The sequence below is a fragment of the Syngnathus floridae genome, chromosome 7, assembly GCF_059516105.1.
Source record: "Syngnathus floridae isolate MCC-2025c chromosome 7, RoL_Sflo_1.0, whole genome shotgun sequence".
NCBI lineage: Eukaryota > Metazoa > Chordata > Actinopteri > Syngnathiformes > Syngnathidae > Syngnathus > Syngnathus floridae.
In genome coordinates this window covers 10,477,524-10,502,242 of record NC_142419.1, presented here as the reverse complement: position 1 = coordinate 10,502,242, position 24,719 = coordinate 10,477,524, and the positions used below count along the sequence as shown (strand labels likewise).

Genomic DNA, 24,719 nt, shown 5'->3' with positions numbered 1-24,719 from the left:
AACAATGAGAATAGATGCAACAGTAATGATGTCATGACAAGAAGCAATATGGGAAGCAAAGTGATACTCTGGAACTTTTCTTCATTTGGAAGTGAAGCTATCCAAGGATGGTTGGACAGAGGTGCAGCTCAGGGACTCCGCCCACCAATCAACCAGGTTGGAGAACACGCACTACCATATAATTGGGCAATTTTTTTTTTTTTTTTTTACAATAATGAGGGTCATATTCTACCAAGAGGAACCTTTACACAGCGAGGGTTGGATGGCTTATTGATTCCCAGTGTAGTTTTCTGTCATGGCCAAGGTGCTTGAGATGATGGTAATGGATGAGAACAACGAGGATGGCGCTGATGAGGCAATGGATAATGCTGGTAATGATGCTAGGGTGTCATCAGAAGACATGCTCGTAGTCACATTGCTTGACTGAAGGCTGAAGGTGATGATGAAACCTCTGAGGACTATGAGGATGTTGAAATATGGTGTGTACGCGTGTGTTTTGCGTGTTTTCAGGAAGTGACGCTGAGCAGCCAGCCATCTGTCAGCAGATTAATCCTGCCTGTGCTTAGAGATATTACCGGCTGGCTTATCGCCGTGGCAACGAGCCTTCAATCCCAGTCCAGTACAGCCACCATGTGACCTTGCGGGGAAGGGTGGGTCGGTGTTGGACTCAGCAATTACACCAACACACTACAGCACACTTAATGTAATACAATGCATCCGGCACTGTACATACGTGTAAATAGTTTCGGAGCCCGCACGTGCATGTACAGTATACTAGGCTACAGTATGTCAAGTAAATGTGACAAACATTGGAGGGACATCAAACACACATTTCTTCTGGTCTCATCAGTACTCATCAGGTGTAAGGCGTTTAATCCTGCTGAAAGGTTTTACTGTCGCCAATTCAGTTTCGAAATAACTGAAATAAGTGCAAAAGCTCTTGATGTTGCTTCACTCAGCTTTATAGCCGCACTGGTTCACAAGGGCTGCATCAAATATTTGGCCTATAGAAAATTATATGGCTAGAAAATAGTGATACACACACACACACACTCACACACATACAAGCATTAGATTGAATAGCACAAATACATACAAGTTATAAATCAGGAATGGCGCTGGGCATGATGTAACATTCAAGGTTTAATTCAGTCTTTACATACAGAACATCAGTCAGGAATATACAGTAAACCTTTAAGGTTCTTCAGGTACAGTACACCTTCGAATCTGCAGTTCAAGAGATTTTCATAAAGAGCACAAAGAATGTGTTTTGTATGTTGGATTTATGGTCACAGTTTTTATTGAACCTTTTTAAATTCTGTACATATATCGCACATAATGGTCACAAAGTCTATGCTCACATTTCAAGGGCTGGATTTGTTTGTGTTGTTTATAATGTTCAATTGAATATTAATGACCTGTGGGATGGGACATATTGGTGCAGTATTCACACCCCTCACAGTAAGAGAAGCCACTCCTATAGTGTGTGCATGCATGCATAGTGAGACAACGGTGGTCCATCAACTTGTAAAATGTTTTCCTCACTTGGACTTATTTATTGTAGAAATGATCGTCCAGAAATTAAAAGGACTACAGGTCACAATCACGATCTTGAGCCTGAGTGACTGTGGCACAGGGGTCTTCAATCAAATCCACTGTGCCGGAATCTTTCACTCACCGTAATTAGATAAAGTAATCACTATTGTCACTCTCGTAGATTAGTGATTAGTGAAAGCTGAAATAGATCTAAGATGGCCTGCAGTTGAAACCCCAGTGCAGTGCTTTAAATAGCTTTTCTCCCCATCCTGTTGATAAAATCTTACTTATATCTAGTGCTCTGAAGATACTTTTTTTCTTTCTTAAACTATGGCTTCATTAAGTTTGTATCAAAGTCGAAAGCCCTTGGATGTACATGGGCTGAAAATCCAGAAGAAATGAAATTTCTAAATTCACCTGAAGCCATCTTTCAATCAAACAGTGCAGTTCATTTGTCATTGAAAAATTTGGAAATTAAAGTTATATATAAAAACAGCATGACACCTGTAACCTGCTAGTGTATTAAAAAAACAAAAACAAAAAAAAACCCGAAATATGCCACAACAAAACAAAGGGCAATAATGGAGGGCGCCTATCATTTTGTCTCCATTAATTTTGGAATGTGGATGTTACAGAAAAAAATATTTGGGGGGAAAATCCCACCCCTAACATAACTTACAGGTATTTCCTCTTTTGACACTGTACCAAAACAATGATGTCTTCATTATTTTTGCTAATATGGGGAAAAAAAGGTGAACTGCTTGCTGGAAACACGGCTTTAAGGTTCTTTTGGCAGTTGTATAAAGAATTACATGATAACCGAGTACACCTCTGTTTTAATGATTTCCTGAGGAATCTGATTGTTAGTAGCTGTATTATAAAATTGGTGAAGTGTTTGTGCTGTTAGTCATTTGTAACAGTCAAACTTGATTGTAAGGACACCTGCTTTGTAAACTGAAAAACAAAAGATCCACATTGATGTCTATATTTAGTTGAAGTCTAACCGCAATAGCACCAGCACCATAAATTTGACTTCTATAAAAATGATTTTTGTTTCAAAAGATCACAACTACTTTATTTCCTGAGTCTGTTGGAATGAAACAACCATTTTGCAAATGTAATTCTCTGAACTTGTATTTAATAAATTAAACTTTTAAAATGGTATATTAATTAAATAATGTGCTATGATCTGAACCTTGGAATGTTCTGGTCTAGTTAGCATCCCTATATAGCACTGCATACCCTGTGTTATGCTGGATTTATCGGCTTGAAAAGCTGAACCTCTTGTAAAATATTTTAAAGGTATTTTCATATGCTTCCGAAGGTAAAAGGCTGACTGTTGGGGTTATACATATCTTTTGGGTGTCTGTAGAACTACAATCACTGAGTTGTTGTTATCTGTACTGTCTGAACACCTTGGTCATCTATATACACACTTGGCATTGAGATGCAACAGCTTGCTTTAAAAAAAAAAAAAAAAGGATTTAAAGTTATTGTGAAGGAAAACTGAAACATGCTTAATCTATCCATAACACATGCAGTTAAAAAAAACAAATCAATTTTGCATATCACTTTGGCAAGGGAGGCAATATAAAAAAATTCTAGTCTTTTAGGCTCTCTTGTAATTTTTTTTAACTCTTGATCTTTTACATACAAAAAAAATCCTTTTTGACATGTTACTGCACAAAAAGAGCAAAAGACAACAAAATGAACCCACATGTCATAAAGATACGCAAATAAGATCTTCAAAAACTTGCATAAATTCACATTGATGAATAAAAAAGTCGACTGTGGAGAGTAGTGGAATGTTGGAAGAAATTTGCCTACTTTGGGTAGTGGTGGACAATTGACGCTTGTGTTGCAGTAGTTGGCCTGCAAGGAATCATGTGTTCAAAATGAAGGCTTGAAAAAGCACACATTTTTCCCAGTATGTCCTACACTCACCCACCCACACACATTCACACATACACACACATACAAGCAACGTGTGTGTCATGGGCAGCTACATACATGTCCAACGTGTGTGTCCACCATTCTCTAAAAATAGAGTGTAACCCCAACGACCTGTGTTGTGGAGATGAGAGCCGTTCTGGGCATTGACTGCAGAAGGAGCTGCAGATAGTACAGGACATTAGCTTGGCTTTAAGGCTCAAGGTCAGTGATAAGCCTTTTCTACAAGTACGAGCTCTGACTGAAGAGGAAGCCAAGATGGCAATTCTATTATTAGGTATTGTGGAGTGTCGTGTCAGTGTATCTGCCCCTCACTTTCAGCGGAACACAGCAATCCCAAATGAGGAGCATCAAAGATGCTTGGAAGAGTCTAAATCTGGGGATAATCACCTGGAAGAATCAGAGAGATTATGGGAGTGGGAGAGAGTGGAGAAGAGGTCTTTTGTCAGCTACATCCTTTGTTCTTGTCGCTCCAAGACAAACTACATCTTGTGCTTGTTGACATGAGAAGGCCATGTTATGTTATGACACAGATTTACAAATGGAACGCTAATGGCCTAAGCGTCAGTCTTGATTTTATTGGATGTTGGACAATGGGTGTTGATTTCATCCTCATTCACCAATGGTGGCTCACCACAACAATTATATTATAGTCATCTATGTGCCCAAATGATCCTGTAAGGTTTGGACTTTACAAAGAGTCTTGCATCAGAGCCCCACTGAAAACTAATGGAAGTAGGGTGGAACCTCAATAGCCTCTAAATTCGAGCAGAACCTTGGCATTTGACAGGGCATAATGTGTGATACTGCTCCGATCGGAAAGTATCGAAGAATAAACTATGTGCGTGTTTAGATGCATCTTTGGCTTTTTAGCAACAAAAGGAGAACTGGCCTCATCGAGGCATCGGCCAACATAGTCCCATTTATCGTGACACGCGGAGACCCTTTTCTCCTATGAATCAAATTATACATAAAAGGAGAAGAATTTACACCAGAACCAGCATTTGTTTAGTTTTGTTTTGTTTTGTTTTGTTTTGTTTTGTTTTGTTTTGTTTTGTTTTGTTTTGTTTTGTTTTGTTTTGTTTTGTTTTGTTTTGTTTTGTTTTGTTTTGTTTTGGTTTGGTTTGGTTTTGGATGGATACTTTGATTTCTGCTATTTCCGATGAGAAATATTATTAAAAATCACAACTCATCAAAGTTTCCTCTCTATCAGATGTGTCTGATTGAAAAATACAATATATTGCAATATCTTAACAGCAATAATATGTAACAAGATTGCCTCCACATTTTTGGTATGTTTTTGTGTGTGTTTGAATTGTGTGTCCATACATTTTACTTCAGGTAATGTTCAAAATCATGACTGTGTGGCTCACACCCAATTTGTAAATCTTGTGGCGACCACTTGAAGATTGCGCACAGGTAGCCTAAGCCAAGAATTTGAATCCGTAACCTCTCGACTGTGCGTCAGTACCACTACCCACTACACCACCGTGCTGCCCCATTTACTGTAATTTTCAAAATAAATTCCTTCAGTCAACCACTCTTCCACTTGTCTTTAAAAATCAAGGTGCAACACTTTCCAATGTTTTTTTTTTCTGATACTTTCATTGCGCTCTTTTGCTAGTCTCTTACATTGCATGCATGCCGAAATCCACTCAGGAGATCAATGCACAATAAAAATGCTCAAGACAATCTACAACTCACTGGGTTACACAGTTGGATCATTCAATAACATTGCATCATGTAAACATGCCTTTTTCACATGGCCTTAGTTACTGGAAGCTGTGCAGCTGATTTTCAAAAAGCATATCAAGGCTCTCTATGGGAAAAAACAATGCAGATTAGCATGTTTTTTTGTTTTTTTTAAAAAGCATTGCATAAAACAAAATCAGGTGCACATCCTCAAAAAAAAAAAAAAGACAAACAAAGCTCATAACCATTCCTTCCCCGTGCCAATAAACAGTTTCACCAGTGAAAAAAACAGACAGTTCATACATTTGGAACAAAAACAACAATGTCACAAACGCTCCACCCATAAAGATAAATAAATCTATTTGGATATACTCTAAATGGATAAATATCACTCATATACTCTGCTCATCTTTTCAACGATAAATTGGTCTCTCAATGATGGCACCTTTGCGTTCTAAAAAAAATGATAACACATTGTGATATTTAGAATACATTTCAAGTCCTCGGCTCTCCTTCGGTTCCCTTTTCCCACTCACCCTTTTGTTTGGGATCTCCCTCGACCCTCAGCACCCTGGAATCCAGCTAGGAGGAACGTTTGGTTTGTGCTTTGGGAGAGACAAACGTTCACACACCAAGCCCATGTGTTCATTCGTTCCTCTCCAACATCTACGTAGAAGGAGAACAGCGAGGGTCATTACTGTCATCCAAAGCCCCTCTGGGCTCTACATAGCTGCCAACTCTGGTGTAAGAGTGAGCGAGAGATGGGGAAGAGGAGCAAAAAAAAAATGTGTTCATGGTACTAGCTGTGTTTGTGTTAAAATAATATTTTGCCAAGAGACAAAACATAAACACCATCATTCTTCTTCTCTTGGCTTTGGCTTGGACGGGGGTGACGATGATCAGAAGCAGCTCCTTCTCGCTTGGCTTCACTTTCAGCCGCAGGAGGAAGCCACTGAGACACGCTCCCTCCCCCCCCCCCCCATTCACACGTTTTGCCAAAGCGTCATGTCCCCCCTCCCCAGTCTCTCACACTCACCAACTCGCCTCCTTTCTCCTGTCCTGCCTCTGACAGGTCTTCCGTTCCTTCTTTTTGTGCCGTTGCCGCTCATCCTCCGTGTCCCGTCCCTTTTTTTCAGGGAAGCTGACATAGTCCAGAAAAGCACCATGGGATGCGTCAAAAGACTGCCATCTTCTCCCGCAGTATCCCCAAATAACACAAAGCAGCCCCAGTTGCTTGTTCCCTGTCCAGCCCTGCGAGGATTTGTCTCTCCCAGTTACGAGAGACAAGAGGGCTGAGGAGCTCGTAGTAAAAAATGGCAGTCAGTCTCCAAAAGGAGATTCAAATGTGTTCATCATGAGTCTTAGAGTCCTGACTCGGTTCTCTAAGTGATCAAGATGGACGCTTGGTTGTCATTCCATCATTACAGAAAGTCATTCATTTAGTTGGACCACTGCGGTATATCTTCATTGCACTCAAATCATAATGACTTCATTCTCACACTCGCACATTCATCCCACTCCTCTTCCTCTACTCTTCATCATCAGACGTAGGCTGACTCACTGGACTGTGTGCGCCCCAGGTTGGGCGGTTGGGACAGATGCGCCATGTCTTTCTTCCTGATCTCACAAATGGATTTCCTGCGGGCTTGGACGCCCCTGATGGCCGCTTTAATCTTGCGCCAACCCAGATGGTTGAGCTCGGCCAGGTTGAGCACCACGCAAATGCCGCTCACGGCAAACATGAAGACCAGGAAAACCGTTTTTTCCGTAGGCCTGGACACATAGCACTCCACCTCCTTCAGACACGGGTAGCGGTCACATTCGAAAATCCCAGGCACGCTAAAGCCATAGAGGAAGTATTGGCCGGCCAAAAACCCAATCTCCAGTGCGTTTCTGAACACTACTTGAATGATGTAAAAGCGTGAGATCCCTTCTTGTCGACGTACTTTGGAGCTTTTGCTGTGCGTGAGGCCTCGTGGGGCATTGGGGATCTCCTTGACTTCCAAGCAATCAGGTTCTTCCTTCCCTCCGCCACCATCGCCACCGTGCTGAACTAAAATCCCATTAATGTTGCGGAGCTTTCTCGCCCCATCCCTTCCCCCGTAGTCCCGCTCCATTATGGGATAAAGAAACGAGTAGCGTCGGTCCCTCTGTTTGGCCGACTGGTGGACGGAGTAGGTTATGAAGCACAGGCTGGGTGTGCACACCAGTATGATCTGGAATACCCAGTAGCGGATGTGGGAAATAGGAAAGGCCTTGTCATAGCATGCCTGGTTGCAGCCCGGCTGCAGGGTGTTACAGATGAACATGGTCTGCTCGTCCTCATACACCGTCTCGCCTACAATAGCCACGATCAGGATGCGGAAGATCACAACCACCGTCAGCAGGATCCTAGAAAGGGAAAGAAAAAAAAAACAGAGAAATGAGGAAATAAATTCTTTCCTGCACAATCAACCATCTGGATCTTCGTTTATTGAAAGAGAAATGGAAACCCACTAGAATTTGATTTAAATATTCCATCACCGGATCGTTATTTAACACACCATGGTCAATATATATTTATTTCTTCTCCTGGGAAAAAAATAAATGTGTATACAGGTCAAGCATTCAAGTGCAATTTCTCGTATTGGAATTCCTAGTCGGTGAACGCATCATTTGACCAAAGTGTGCAAACCACAGTGGCTTTGCAAAGGAAGGCAATGTACTATAGTCAACAAAGAAGATCTTGACTGACGTGTGACCTACTCTCAAACCGCTTTGTCTTAACACTTTAGACACAAAGTAGCTCTGAAAGAAATGGCCCATGCATATGAATGAAAAAAAAAAGGCAACTGAGGAGGCTTTGTGGGTCCTCTTCACCAGGAAGAGCTAGGTCACAGAGGTAAAGAAATAGAAAACACCACGTTCATGATGGAGTGTGACACACTGTCACTTCTTAGCTACTGTTCATCCTGATGAGCACCAGGGAAGAAAAATTCGATTCATCAGCAGGGTCGAAAATGTCACAAAATGTCCTTGCATGGGCAATCCCATGACTCACATATGCTTTGTGTTTCTTTCTTCTGTTTTCAGTGGAGCTGCAAATATGTATTATGGGTAATCGTGTCAAAAATAAACAGAACACAACAAATGGGAGTGCCATATGGTAAAAAGTAGATAAACATGAAGCTAGTACGGTATGTGTGGTTCATTTCGGCATCCATGATATCGTTACACATACTGTACTGTATGCAATGTTAATCATTTGAATGAATCTATGTGCTATTTGTAAGGCAGTGCATGCCCTTTGAATCATTTGCATCAAATGCTGACTTAACATAGCTTTACATCATCATGTGTGTGCTTTTTTAATCATGAACACACACGCACACTTATACAAATCAGTAAACACACTCTCAGTTTGTTGTAGTCTTCCTCTTCTCTTGTTCCTCTCCAGTGAAATAATTTACTTTGTTTCTTGTCTTCCCTCATTTATTTTTCAGATCTAAGGCCAAGCAAACAGCACTTCAACAGCAAGCTTTTTGCATTTCGCTGCAAGTGTGTGAAGTTTGGCTGTCTCACTCTACTTGTACTGCACGGTAAACCGCATGCAAACACGAATATTTCCGCTGATTGAGCGTTGCCGTGAAGTGTGAGTCCAGTTCCACAAGATCATCTCTCAGTAATCACCACCATTTATTTTAATGAGAATCTCATGAATAACAACATGATGAATGGCTCTTCTTACTCCATGTGACTCCAAGTGCACAGCATTAAAAAAAGCACATCAAACCTGACCTCATTACATTAATCATGGATTGATGGGTTTTGTGTGCATACAAGTCAAAAGATGGTGACATATCAAAGTGAATTTTCAGGCACTGTTGTGAAGTTGTTGTGTGTGTGTGTGTGCCTGTGTGCCTGTGTGCGTGTGTGCGTGTGTGTGTATGCATATAAAGGCTTCTGAACATGATTTAGGAATGTCTAAATGAACATAATGAGCCGGTTCTGTCCTCATCTTGCTCGCTTCTTTCACTCAGCACATAATATTATTGCACAGGGAGATGTTTCATCGACTTTTTCCATCTGAATGCGGGCTCGAAACCGTCTATCAAGAATATATAAAACCTCTTTACCGTTACTCAAAAAGTGTCACTGCTTATTGGAGCACATCTAATACGTACGTCGCGATATTGTGTGATAGATAGAGGTGATCAACTTCCTAAATGAATTTATATAAATAGCCCATCTTCATAGTCCTTGAAGTACTTCTTGTCAAGTCACGACTGGTACCAACATAAACGGTAGCCCTATAAATTGTTTACAACCATATAATCAGTAACTAATGGCAAAATCATTTTTAGCTGGTTATCAAAATGTGGTCTTGGCTCAACATTTAGCTAATATTGTGTACTTTGGAGTTACCAGTACAGTATCTTATCTGTTAAATCACTATGAACTACTCCGAAAAGCATTTTTTATTTATGTTAAATTATAAAATTATAATGTAAAAAATGTGTGTTTAACTTTCTTTCCCACAAGTACATTACCCCTAGAAGAGAATTTGGTAGGGGGAAAAAAGCACATCAAACTATAAAAGAATTTACTGTTTTTCTCTTAGTCCTAAGTAGCTGGAAGATGATCCTACTGTTTATGAATACAATAAGCACTGCTACTTTGTTAAATGTGAATCCACAGAAAGGCCCCTGGCCGCTGAACTTGAGACTTTGCCAGATAACCGTTGGATTGAATTTAGTAGTGTGACGGGAAATCTACCAATCACGGTCGTTTTGCCAGTCTTGTGTGGCACAGATGTGGATTCACAGGGCGGAGATAATCCTTTCCAGCGCGTGAGGGCACGCAGTTGACATGCGCCTCTCATCCAAACCACAGACCACTGATGACCTCCAAAGTGGAAAAATATGAGAACATTTTTTTTCCAATCTTCCCACCTGTGATGAGCTGCCAAGAGTAAGGGGGGATGCAGAACAATTCCATTTTAGAAAAACAGAAAAAATATTTGTGCCCTTGTAATGACCATGTTAAGAAGCTTAGTGAGCAGATAATTCACAATAGCAGAGAGAGAGACAGTGCGGCACTAAACACAAAGCATATACTATATATCGTATATCTGCAAAATATTTCAACTAGCCGAGTTCAAGAAAAAAAGGACATCAAATTGCGTTCCAGGATGAATTAGTTCCAGACAGGGATAAAAAGATTATAAAGTCACCCAAAAAAAAAAAAAAAAAAAAAAAGCCAGTGAGGCTGAGACATCTTCTCCTTAAATTAAAAGAGGAACCTGCCAGTGCCAGGACAGTATGTGAGAGATCGAGGGGGGAGTGGGGTAGTAAGGAAACCAGTGATGGAAGAAAATCTCCACGGAGAATGAATTATATAATGGTTTCAACACGCAAACCCACTGCATGTAATCTGTGACTGGGCCAAGGGAGGATTCTTGCTTTAGCATTTTTTATTGTTAATGCCATCAAATAGCTTGAGATTATCATAACCCATGCAGTAAAATCCTCGCCTTACCCAATCACCCTTTTGTCTCAGAGTCAGAGAATAGATCTGAAAGAACATTTACACCTCCACAGGAGACAAGAAACCCTTCTGAATAAATTAGTAAATTACAAATCAAATTCTGCAACCAATTCATGTAGCAGAAATGGATTTTTTTTTGTTTGCACACATCAAATTAGTGAATGGCATTCTTGCTCCCATAAACAATCAACAATAGTTAGGCCTCATCTCCCCGCACTTTGGTCACATTTGTATTCATATTAGCATGTTTCAACACGCTCACACCCTTTGCTCCCAGCAGACGCTGTTTGTTGTTCCCTTTGAATAATATTTTGCCTGTGTGACCACGCAGGCGTTGGGGATTATGCAAAAACATTACACCAACACATCTCATAAACCGAGCGCAGCAATTGGGTTTTTGCCATGCTACTATATATTCATTTTTTTCCCTCTTCATTATATAGAAGGTATTTAGGTAGCCACTGTGCATATGTATAATGTGGTGAACCATACTTATTAATTGTGCAAAATGATGATCCTGAATAGTATTATGGATGTGCCAACTACTGTTTTATTTTATTCGAGACATTAAACACAGCTCTTATTATGATTACTGCAAACTACAAAAATGTCATACCATTTTGGCGACACAAAACTGTACATTAATGTGGGATAAGAAGTTGGAGGCAAAGTAGAGGAAGTCATCAACAATGAGCGATAAGAAGAAAAGGGAGAAGAGCAGCTGAGGTTCCTTACCTAGAAACCCCATCTAAACCACCCCCCCACCCTTCCTTTGCCGTTTTCTCATCCCTTCCATCCCCTCTCCACTCAACTTCCTTCTGCCTGTTACCAAGGCAACAGGCGAGGAGCAGAAAGGAGATGCAGGGAGAGTGGCGCCGAGCAGCAAAGTAAACTAACACAGCTTGATTTTGCTGGGGTTCTATTGGACCAGCCGCACGCTGCACGGTTGACTGCGATGTTGAAGATGCTTTGAAGATTTGGAGGGAAAATAGGCCCTATTGCCCTCATTTTACTTCATGCATAATTCATTTCGAAAGCTTGCTGGAAACTTAATGAACGGGCACAGATAATGGTGCCCTTTTGAAAAGAAATTGAAGGTATTTCATTTAATGGTAGTGCTATTATCAGAGATTTTTCTCTGCTGGCAGCTTTTGCAAACTTCTACAGTGTAATGGCGGACCAGTTATTTTTTTTTTTAGACTGGCACCTTTAACCTTCATCACTTGCTCACTCTGCTTAGCTTTGCCATTTCGCAGCTTGCCTCTCTGTCCCTCCTGTGTCTCCATCTTTACTCTTAATTACATTTCTTTCCTGGTTTGCTCTTTTGTTGACTTCTGCTTATAGAACCGCCCGTCTTCCTGGAATGTTGTGTTACTAACGGTCAGTTGCTTGTTCACTCATTGTACACTTAGGGAGCAGCATGTGCTGGTTTGGAATCAACTGCAATGGTGCCTTCCAGACATTTGGGAAGTTCAACACAACACAGCTTAAAAAGATCCAACCTAAAAAACGGTGGCTGTCGATAGTATGTAATGTCACATGACTGTTGCTTAAGGACATTTTGTCCCAAATTCTTCAGGTCTTAACTTTTAATCCATTCCTCATGATACAATATTCCACTTAACATTGACTAAGGTTTAATTGCAAAATAAAGCAAAAAACACAGCAACCTGGACAGCCTTTTTTTTTTTTACATTTATCATATTACTTTATGTACTTTGCATTTGTGGCATATCCTTAAAAGATTCTTCAATTAGTTTGCCATTTTCAGCAGTAAAAAGTTAATATTTTGTCAATAATAATTTGATGACTTCAGAATTTTTCATGTACAATTAACAGCTCTAAAAACCCATTTTGTCACTTGCTGTGGAATCAATATGACGTCACATGTGCTCAGATCAGATAACGACCAATCTCAGTTGAGCTTGTGAACGTCACATGAGCCGTGATTGGTCGTTACCCGAGGCCCTGAGCACATATGATGTCAATTTCCTTGACAGCAAGTTGTAAAATGCGTTTTACAAGAATACATATATATCAATATGCTTTACACTGTAGCTTTAGATTGGCATCACAAAAAAATATACAGTACAGAATGCAGTGCAACCAAGAGAAAGGTTTGAAATGAAGAGGCTATTGGGAATAAATTAAAACAATTTCATGAAACAAATATTGTATTAGAACTCAGGTTGTAAATATAGGTCAATGCTGACAATGTTTTGGCCTCTAGCCAGCTATAAACACACAACGCCGAGGCTTACCTACTGTTGTGTATTTTTAATTAATTTATTCAGGCACCAGACTGCATGTGGTTTTTCATGCTAACACAAACTATCAATAAATTCATCCTGATCCTATCAAATATGAATTCTCAATATAGCTCCTCTACTAGACTATCTTACTTGCTGTGGTTTATCAATAGCTCATAGTTCACAGCAGGTCATCTGGAATCAAACTATAAACACACACACACGTGCACACACACACACACACACACACACTCATAAGCCCACAGGGATGTTCCGGGGCTTGAGGCCAGTGACAGAAGGAGTGATGTGGCTGCACTCTCTCCTGCTGACAGACCTTTATACTGCATGGCCACCTTTTTCCTAACAGGCATCCACGCACACACACCCAGAACCACACTCAAATGCATAGAAAGATGGAGTGTACCTACATCACAGACTCTGAATATTTATCTGTGACATGGTAAGGACACCTCTTCATTCACATGCACACAAAGACTTTTTAATCACAGAGAAACAAAGTCTCCCAGATGTTGCAGGGCGTCACAAAGCCGATTGTGTCTGACATTGCCAGGTTCACCCAATCCTTTCAGTGAAAGATGAAAATAAATTTCATACCAACTAGGAATAGTTATTTTAGTACAGCTTTGACTGTCTGGGATCCTAAACATGTGGTAACATAAATGAAAACGGGTTTCCTGTCAGGTTGTTGCAACTAATCTCATTGACGTCAGTTGTATTGATTATTTCAGACACAATGTTAAATAAACACCTGCACAATAATGTAATTCAACTTAAGTTCTATTGTGTGCGATTGTGTTTGTAACTTCATTCATTTAATTCAAAGCTTCCATTCATCTCGCAAATTCTATGGTTCACACAGTCGAAATTGATCTTGAATAAACAATGTCGTGGAAGTTCCAATCAGGTTTCAAAATGATGCATAGCACACAGTCAAGCCTGTTGTGGGTCTACAGTGCTGTACTTTATAAGCACAGAGTAATATAAATTATAATATAATCATAATTATAAAAAAATTGTGTATCATCATAATTCAATGCGTACTGTGCTGCGCTTGTGTGTGCATGCCTTTTTCACCAAGTATAATAGTTACAGACAAATTACACAATTTGATGATGAAACGTCTCAACAAAAATGCAATACTATTAGTTGGTTTTTTTGCGGAGAATAAAGAATAAGGAATAGATGCCTGTGGACAAACATAAGAGCAGCATAGCAATGTATGTATTCCATGGTGCACAAAATCAAGTACCTATTTTAGAGATGGAAAGAAAATAAATTCAAAAATTCTTTCTGATTATTGTTATTACTGCTGCTAATCGTGACATGCTTGCATTGTCTGCATGTGGAACTAAATATTTCATGTCTGCCCATATGAAGTCCATCTCTATCTCTGCCACAGTCACATCTGTACTTTCATTATACACAATTAAAAATACCACCAGTGCAGATATCAGCGAAATTAAATGAGCCGTAACTTGTCGGCGAATGGTTAAATGAGCTATCCAATGGCTATAAACGGGTATTGTTATAATGATGAATGGACTACAGATTAATATTGGAGGGCTTTGGTTTGGGAAACGTTCAGTAACACTGTTCACCGGGGTCTCTGTGAAGATTTAATAAATAAAAAAAAAAGATGTAGTTACCTTGGCAACAGATTAAGGGATCAAGTAAGGGTGAAAATAGAAGCACACACACCAAAAATAGACTCACAAAAATATACTTCCGAGAGCTCATTCACAGTAGATCAATGGCACACGTGATAAGCACAAGGAGTGACATGATGTGTCACCATGGAAACATAACAGCCATCGGGTTCTTGGTTTAGGATTTTGCTTGTAAGGTTGAGATAGAAGCAGGAGCAGAAGAAAGAGCAGCAGGAAAGAGAAAGAGAGCAAAAGCCTCAGGGGGGGCAAATGATGGGAGGCGGGGGGCTGGTGAGGAGGGAAACACAGATAGAGAGAATTGATGGGCATAATCCAGATTAAAACTGTGGGTTTTGGACAATCCCGAGTAAAGAGTGTTGCATTCATGCCAACTCCCTACCCTCTGAAGCTCTCCCGTGCCAAGCTCCAACGCAAATCAGGCGCTTTGGCACATGCTGGGAGCCTCCATCACACACAAACACACACACACATCATGGTCAGAATTGGCATCACCATCACGTATCATTTTATTTTAATTCACTCTTATTTGAAGGGGAATATAATGCAAACATACAAGGGGAAAATATGGAACGACAAAGCACAGAAAACGCAAGGTAAAGGAGGTTACTGTGTGGTGATGGAAATGTGTGCGTGATATGTTTTTTTTTGTTCTTGTCTTTAAGGTTTAATTCACACTTTACTGAAGTATAATATTGAGGAGTATTTCACCACAAATATAATTCTCTTCTACTTAGCCACAATTTCACTTATTGCACTATGATTTTTCAGAAATGGCTTTCTTCAGGATTCTGATTTGCTAAAAGGTACTTGAGGGTTTTAGCAACTACTGCTGCAGACAGCAAATGCATTTTGATTGGTACTGTACGACTTCAGAAGAACCATCTCATTAAAATTCTGTACAAGTAATTCCCAATATTTACTTCTGATTACATTGATTTGATGGTTAATATTAAATAGCCTGTCACCAACATCATTAATTACCAAAGAACGGTCAATTAAAAAGAAATCCAACGCCAAGGTTTTGCTATAAAATCTAAACTTTTGAAAACCCAAAACATATCTATAATTGGCTTAGAGTGTTATTTATATATTGCCCAGAGTCAAACACGCAAGCTGTAAGGTGTTCAGAGTGAGCTCCACATTTTTTATTCATGTTGAGTCAATCACACTGCGAAGAAAATGATAGTGACTCTAAGGAAGGTGTCAGAAGCACACACACACGCCCTATTTTCATGCCGAGCGCAGGTCAAGTGCAAAGCACAGTCTGTGTGCATAGGTGGAGTTGTTTTTTTGTTTTTTGGGGGGGAAGGGGGGTAAACACATGCAGTCAGAAATGGGTGTTTGCTTCATTGTGGGGGTGATTTGCTTCGCAGCCAATTCAAGCTACTCCTCTTATTTCCTTTAAATTCAGGTCAGGAGAGGTTCACGGTCTATATGGCAGAAAAGCTATATCACTGGAGTCAATGCGGGAGATCGATGTGTGTCAAGTACGTTTACAAAGCCCACTTCCAACTGAGTTCAAAAGATTTGCCCGTGGTTGAAGACAGCGAATGTTGAGTTCTCGTCAGAGTTTGTCAGTTTTTGTTCAAAGTTTGCCAGATATTTGCCAACAGCTTTAATGTGGTCTTTGTCACAAGGAAATTTTGAACATGTTCAAAACAGTCGGCGACTATTAAAAAAGCTCTTGGGGAATTTCTGGCGGACATCTTTGTGACTGCAACCTTGGACAAATCCAGACAAAGATGAAAATTCTCTACCTTTGCAAGGATTCAATGAACGTTGTCATAGGTATGAATCAAATGCCTATAAAAAATCCATTATTATTATTGACATCCACGGGACAAAATTCAGAATCTATCTGCCGTTGCCTCAATCAAATCCACCATAATCACATTCCACCACCTGCACCACAATTTAGACCTGCTTTTAGCAGTTCCAAAGATTAATCTACTTTCAGTCATAAAATCGTCAGGTGCACTGGGGATGTGTAAAAGAAAACACACTTGGTCTGCCAGAAGGCTCAGTCTCGTGCAACACAGTCTGCCAAATTCCCAAACACGATGAACTAGACTTGCCCCAACAGTTTTTGTGCCGAGCACATGTGCGCTATGTACAAAAATAGTGTCCATAAAGTCAAACATGCTCAGTGTTCTAATAGCCTAAATACATCCTTGAACATTAGAGACCCCAGTGTGAAGATGCAGCCAGCCAATGACAGGAGTTGAGCAGAGTGAGGTTAAACAAAAATAAATCAATCTGCATCATTATCATCTTCATGTGAGAGGTAGCACATTAATGACTGAATGATGCAGTAAGAGCCCAGATGAGGATGATGACAAAACGGATAATAAGAAATGTCACAATATTAAAATGCCTCACTATTGTTATCGTAATTACTTCTTGTCTCAGCTGATGTGCTTAAAATGAAATTTTATTTGGCATGAAGCTTCTCAGTGCTGCTATAATGTTCCAATTACAGTCAATCGGTCACCCATGTGACCAAAATACAAGAAATATCTTAGGTGTTGTACTTTTTGTTCTATGAAGCACATTGCGTTTTCCTATCTATGAAACAAATGTGATGACAACTGCCAAACATGTATCCAGAATCTGCACCTTGATCAAATAAAAAAAAAATCAGGTTACACCATCTGTGCCACAATTTAGGCTAGATGGTAGTATGAGGGGCCTGAAACGTGGTCAAAAGGTTTCAGATAAGTAGCGTTAACTTCTGTGGTCAAATAACCCAAAATGCCCATGCATGTGACCGAGAGGTCTTACGAGGGTATGAAACTATAAGCATCAGCATGAACGTACAAAAAGGATGTCATCTTATGCTTATTAACGAACCTCAAATTTATACATGCAAGTATTTAAAGAACTACAATGACAATGTCCAGTAATCTACCACAATTGATATCGCCATTAAGACTGTAGTTTGGTGACATAATTGTTTCCTTCTGATAATTAAGATCATATTCAGATCAAACAACTGAGGATGCTGACAGGTCATGTCTTCATCTTAATATGTCATCAAGCATCTTATCCAAAAATGCAGATGGATGAATATAATCACTGGACTCTACAAAAACCAAAATTCTGCAAATTCTGCATTTCCAGCATACTGAGGTAAATAAGAATGGCAAAATATTAGGAACACTTCTGAGTAGAAAGCGAACCCATTGACCTCATTAAAACTACTATTACAATCATAAATGTACAGCATTGTTACACCTGTCTGACAATGTCAGCCAAAAGTAGGCATCATCCCATAGTCTCATGCACACAGCCCCATTTCCATGAATTGCACATGATTTGACTATTTTTCTAAACCACCACAAAAATCATTATAGTCATCAAATCCAGGAAAATTAGTGAGGAAAATTATGTGCTTTATTCAAGTGCACCATAGGAAATGAACTTGGAACACTCGGTAACAGTTTCTAAAATTATCAGCAAATGAGATTGTGCAGCAGAGTACCTAATGTAATTTTCAGTGGATTAATATTGTACCTCTTTTACCAGTCAGAATAATGTGATATATTAGTTCACCATAAATTTAAAATATACATTCCAATGAGCAGCTTTTTGGAAATGTTTGCATAAGTCTTAATATGTTGCTAGTTCAAATGTGAGTATACTTAAACAATGAGCTATAAGATGCTAACACTAAACCTGTAAGCCATGCTGAGTCACCCTCATGGAGAAAGCTCCTGGAAGGTTAACTTTGACTTGCGGACTATGTAAAGAATATGAATGACAAAAAATATATATTTTCCAACCCCAGCTCTAAATTTTCACACATTTGTATTCAAGATGGTTTTGTTATTTTGACAAATGCTTAAAGAAGGATGATACACGTGAGTTGCGATAGGGCGTACAGTACAAATGCTTTGCACCAGTAATCTCCCTGTGGATCACCTTAGGTCATTTTAATAATCAGCTTCTTACAGCCTCACTGTAAAGGCAGTGACAATACAGCCCACAACTCCCCAGGGGTTATTATGTAGATATAAATGGAGAAAGTGTGAAAGCAGACACAGTAAAAGATGAGATGAATGAAAGGTACAACTCTCACTTGTCTGCTGTAACTTTTTTTTCAACAATCACTCAAGGGAATTGGACAAAAGCAAAGCAATACCTAATTCTGGTGTCGTGCCTTTCATTTTTTTTCCTCGGCTCACGTTTGCCAGATCAACTTCCTGCCATATAAACATAATCATCCATCACCTCCATGAGGGTTATGAGGGATTTGCTAAACAAAAGCATATAAAGATCTAAAGGTCATGTGATGACAGAGCTGTGCCCATCAACAAACACAGACAGAGGCACATACCGCTCACTGATTAATATTGGTTTTAGGTTGCTGTGGCACAGTACTGCTGAAAGAGGACATGTGGCATAAACACGCATGCACGCTTTCCTAGATGGAAGATTATACCTGAGTGACGAAGCCCATTTGATTCAGTCATGCAGATAGGGTCAGTCTATGTCATGATTAAAAAAAGCAACTTATGTAAGAAAGAACAAACACGTTCTTGATCACCTGCATAGAAGCGTACCAAAAAAAGACACCAATAGATCTTTATCTTCAATGTCTCTTCTACCTTGTCTCCTAAAACCTCGCCACAAAAATGTCCCCGGTAAAATGTATTTATGCTTTAAAATGCCTTCGGTCCCTGCCTTAATTCATAAACAGTAATACGGTATGGCCTAACTACATCATACATTCACGTTAATTTGAATTTAATGGCTAATTTCCAAATAACAAACAGTGCCTGTACCTTATTACATCAAACTGTGTTAAGATATATTAGTACAAGTATTAATGGGAAAATCAAGGGGATATCGTATCATACTAATAATATTAATAAGGAAAATCCTACAAGGGAGCACAGAATAACAGTGATGTGTTATTTTATGACTTAAACATCCATGAGCTTCTTAAAGCTTTAATTATTCACTCAGCATTCCATTTGCAGTGACCTGTGAGTATATCTATAATGCAAATGGACAAGGTCAAAGACTATTTAATTAAGTGTCCCACCTTCAATCAACTCCCACTTCCTATGCCATTACTGCAGATCAATATCCTTAGAGTGGGAGGATGCATTTGCATATTTAGCACAGCTATATTGTCCAACGGTGGGACCAGTGGGCGTAAGCTTACAGAGACATCCCCAGCGATGTGTTGACAGCGGTTGGATAGAGAATGCTTATCCTCAATGTGTACCGACGGGAACGCCGTCCCCCAGTTTGTCACGTGGAAGTCGATTTACAGCTGGACCACAGCCAGTAATGGCAGAAATAAATCATGGGGAACAGGTGAATACACAAGCGCACAGAATCCCCCCTGAACAGAAACCCATTTAGGCTTAAGTAAATCCATTGAAAGTCATGTTTTATACAGTGTGATGAAGTCACACTCGGGATCGGCAATTTTCTCTTATCAGCACGTATTAAGAGACTCGCTGTCATCTCATGGTAGAAATGTGACACCCTGGTCCCAAAGAGCAATAATTCAGTCACTCTCTTCACTCTTCTGAAAATTGTTTCTGATTCATTTTCAGTCAGATTTATAGTCCTATTGGACAAAATGAATAAAGAAAGCATGGCTCTCTAAGAAAAAAAAATACTACACGCTTATTTCATGATGTCACTATTAAATGTTTAAAGTTCCACTCTTGCATGCACATCGTACCATGGCAGCTGTCTGGGCGACAAAAATAAACCGCAGAAGATTATGGGAGGATTTTTGCCTCTGGGTGTCCCGGGCGCCCCGCTGAGGTCACGACGCACAGCGGCATCTCGTGACGAGACACTCCTCTTGGCTTCTTCCCAACGCCCCGCAGACAGTAGCCATGTGCCTGCGTGCTTGTCTGTGAAGAAGTGCTCTTTGCTTGCTTCGCCTTCACCTTGCCTACATCTCCATCAGCGGTACTCGCTTTTTTTCTCCACATATTGCAGCTGGTCAGTTCATTTTTGGTGTTCAGCATTCTTTGACTTTCTTCTCAATTTGAACTGCTTAACACTCCCGCTCTCAATCTCTTTTCCATATCAGTGTCACAGTGCGCCTGCAGCAGTGTGACAATTCATTGTCTCATGGAGGAATGCAAGCAAATTCGGACCCTGACGGCAAACTAAAACCAACTGATTCATTTGACAGATTATGTTTGACTTTAAATAATAATTTGCATGTGCAAATAAGCGTGGCAGAGTTGGTTCATTACATCATTTTCCATGTAAGCAACTGAACGGTAGCAAAGTACTACATAGGTTACATGAGCGCAACCTATTTTTCTGTTTCATGAATAGACTCAAGAACGTTTTACACTCTAGGCAGAATATTCATCTACATGTCGGTTACTTCATAAAATGGCATCACTCGATAATTCAAAGTTTGCGCTCAACAATGAGTCAGTATGCTTTCGGGAAAGGAGCTTCATTTCAAGTGCTAATTCATACATGCTACTAATGAATGCATGCTGAACGGGATTTTTGTCCCAAGAAAACCCCAAAGTCAGAAAAACTAAGTCCACGACTAGTTGTAAAGTTGTGTTTTAGACTGCCTACTGAGCTGATGTGCCTGTGGGCCTAAAGTCCTCATAAATAATTTCGCCTACTGCGGCTTACAACAATGAGTTATTCAAAATTAAGCACAAGACATCGTGGCATGTCAACAAATACATAAATCATAGCCTCCATGACCTTACTCAAGTGACTTGTTTTTATTTATATTTAGGAATGACATAATCAAGTGAGTGAAAAAGGGGGGCAACTGTGTGTGCATGTTTGAAAAGAAGGAGATGCACTGGAGTATGGCAACAGCGGAGAACGTGAATGAAGGCAGTGGACTCGAAATGCGAGATGTCCTCACACCGCCCGGCTAGCAGCGATAGCCAAAGCCCTTGCGTGGGCTAATAGTGTCTCTCCTGTTTGCCTAAATCTTCCATCATGTCACTCAGGGGGATTAAAGAAGCTAAAGCCCCCCTGGCTCTGCCAACAGCCCCTCCGGACCGGCAATCACTTAACGGGAAGCGAGACCGGGTCCCTGCTCGGGACAAGCAACAAGTATGCTTGCAATTGAACACGCAACACACTAAGGATAAGGCTCTGGTGAGGATGTGTGAAGTGACTGTGTCGATATTTAATCGGCGCAGACTCACCTTCCTATCATAGTAGAGTGCTGCTGCACGGCGGCCTCCAAGAGGCGCTCGAGGATGGTCCATTCTCCCATGGTTGCGGTTTGGAGGCATCCACTGGGGAAAGGGCTGATAAGGCTGATCCTCGACCTTTCAATAAGACACCAGGATTGGTGTTTGTCTTTTCTTTGAGTCCACTTGAGCGTGAAGCTGAGGCAGTACAGGTTAATGTGGTGTTGCGAACCTGAATAAGCAAAGAAACTCATGTATTGGATTTGTTTGTGAATGCACTCGAAACGTACAGTGATTTTAAAAAACTGTTGTGTGTGTGTGTGTGCATGAGAATTGTTCCTTACCCGCCGTCCACGAGGGTAACACACTTTTCCTGCGAGTGCACCTGTTTGCGTCCAATCACACGCTCGTCTCGTCTCCAGATGATTTTCAAGAAGCAGGCGAAATTAGAGCCAATGAGCGTCCATCTCCCAAACACTAACACTCTGCCTCCACTCACTCATTGAGAGCAGCTTGTCACACCAAACCGGGGTCATGTCCACACACTCATGTGAGCCCGAATGAAAAGAGATACGGATCCCCCTCCCATCTTCAGTTTCTCCTCCTCTCATCCAAGCTGGAGTAATACTTCCCTCTCTCCTGGTTGTGGTTCAGGCAGCGTTGAAGAGAGGCATCACCCCCTTCTGCCTTCCTCCACCACTGTCTCCACTGCTTCTGCAAGAGTCCTTTAGTGGCTTCTCCTCTCCTTTACCAACTCACTGCCTCCTCTCTCTCTCTTCCTCTCTCTTTCTCTTAACAAGAGGCAGCTCTCCTTTCTTTTCCTCACCTCATCTTCTCATTCTCACTTGGTTCCTCTGTTTGCAACCTCCACCTGACTCGCTTTCGCTCTCTCTCGCTCTCTTGCTCTCAGAGCTAGTAGGCAGCCAGACCGAGCGTGTGTCTAGAGGATTACAGAAAGGATTCATCTCTCTGCTCCTCCCCCTCCTCTCGCTCACTCTTCATCACCGTATTTATCCCCCGAGCACCCCCCTCACACACACACACACGTTTTTACATATACAGTATCTGAAACACACCATTCACGAATAACCAACTCCTCATCACAATGTTTTTTTTTTTTTTTTGCTTTCCGCCTGTTCCCATCACCTTGTCAAGCATCGTTGATTCACTGCACAGGCAACGCTTGCTGTTTACCCACTTCCAGAGTTACAACGAGGCTATGCAAGGATACTGAGCAGGCACGGGGGAAGTGCGAGACAGAGAGAAAATGTGTTGGAATGAGTGAGTGAGTGAGTGAGTGAGTGAGTGAGTGAGTGAGTGAGTGAGTGAGTGAGTGAGTGAGTGAGTGAGTGAGTGAGTGAGTGAGTAACTGACTGACTGTGTGAGGAATGGCAATGGATTTAGGAGCACACTATACAGTGAGCATGCTCGGATGCACAGTATATCCATAATTTCCAACGCAATACATTTTGCTTTGTCATAACGGCTTAAGATATATTATTGAAATAAATGTATAAAATATAGTGGATATAAAAGTAAAATAAGTTTTTTTTTTTTACTTTATATATACGTATACTGTATATATACTGTATATATATATATATATATATATATATATATATATATATATATATATATGTATATATATATATAGTATATATATACATATATATATATAGTATATATATACATATACATAAATACAGACACACATATATATACACACGTGTGCATGTTCTAAATTATACATATTGGTTTACCTGACCTCAGCTGGCTTCAGCTCACATCTGGAGCGTGTCGATGTGCTCCGTTGTGCCCGACTCCGACGCAGCATCTGTGAACTCGACAAGAGTCCAGAAGTGAGAGGCAGGTGGTTATATTTGGTAATGAATCACTATGACTGCTCACAAACACAGGCACTCTCCAAAAACAATCTGGCGGCACTCTGCCTCCCACATGAAGAAAGAGACACAACATGAAGGGGGTAAAAAAGGAAAGCAAAACACAAATAACTTAGGTGCCATCTGCCTCTGTCTGGCATGAGCATTCAGGAAAAACAAACATATTTCCCTTAATGTTCAAACAGCTTTGTGAGGTGCACAGCAGCACCCACATTTGGATTTAATTACTTTTTTTGTCATAAAAAGTTCTCATTCCAGTTAATTTTCTTTTTTACTTGCTGGTTGGGGGAATGTATTGATGGCACAATCAGATGGTTGGCAACGCTTTGCTCAACACAGAAATTGAGCACCCGCTGGAAAACTAGAGCCCAGGAAACAGTGTGTACAAAGGAGGATGATGGATACTAATTTGGCAATCTTCAGACAACCCTGATTTTCTAAGTCTTTCCAATCTTCAGACAACCCTGCTTTTCTAAGTCTTTCCATCTTGACTCTGAGATACCTGCAACCCAAGGTTCTTCAGTTCTGTGGTCTATGTGGTGTGGGATAATGACGGGACTTGAGAATCTTTGTGCTTTTCAAGATTATTAAGAAAGTCCTATTTAATCTCTAGTAGACTGGATTTCTGTAATGGCCTTTAAACAGAACTTCCCAAAAACACCATTAAACAGCTGTAACGTATCCAGAACACTGCTGCTAATTTTAACCAGGATGAGAAGATTTGAAAACATCACACAGGTTCTAATAGCTCTTCATTGGCTTCCAGTCCGTCACTAAATAGATTTTGAAACTACTGATGTTTACAAATCCCAAGAGTTTAGGCCTGTCATATGAGGACTATCTTCACCCTAGTCGTCATTAATATTCACCGATTTATTATTTATGTTGCGGTTATCCTTTTTTAAAACATCAAGCTCTCAAGATCTCAAGCACTGTTGTTTTTAAACGGCTCGCTAGTTATCAGTTGGGGGAAAAAAGTAATGAGCTTATTTCAACAACAAAAAAGGGGTAATATGTACCGTT

At 40.3% G+C, this 24,719-nt stretch overlaps 1 protein-coding gene across 1 annotated transcript; it reads right to left on the bottom strand.

Moving 5' to 3' along the window:
• Positions 1 to 1,123: 1,123 nt before the first annotated feature.
• On the bottom strand, positions 1,124 to 22,793 carry gjd1b (gap junction protein delta 1b). Its single transcript, XM_088381495.1, has 4 exons — positions 22,140 to 22,793; positions 21,808 to 22,027; positions 6,215 to 7,569; positions 1,124 to 5,844 (listed from the first exon to the last, which is right to left on the bottom strand). The coding sequence occupies exons 2-3, from the start codon at positions 21,876 to 21,878 to the stop codon at positions 6,720 to 6,722; spliced, it is 921 nt and encodes a 306-aa protein (XP_088237621.1). The 5' UTR covers positions 21,879 to 22,027; positions 22,140 to 22,793; the 3' UTR covers positions 1,124 to 5,844; positions 6,215 to 6,719.
• Between the last annotated feature and the right edge of the window lie 1,926 nt (positions 22,794 to 24,719).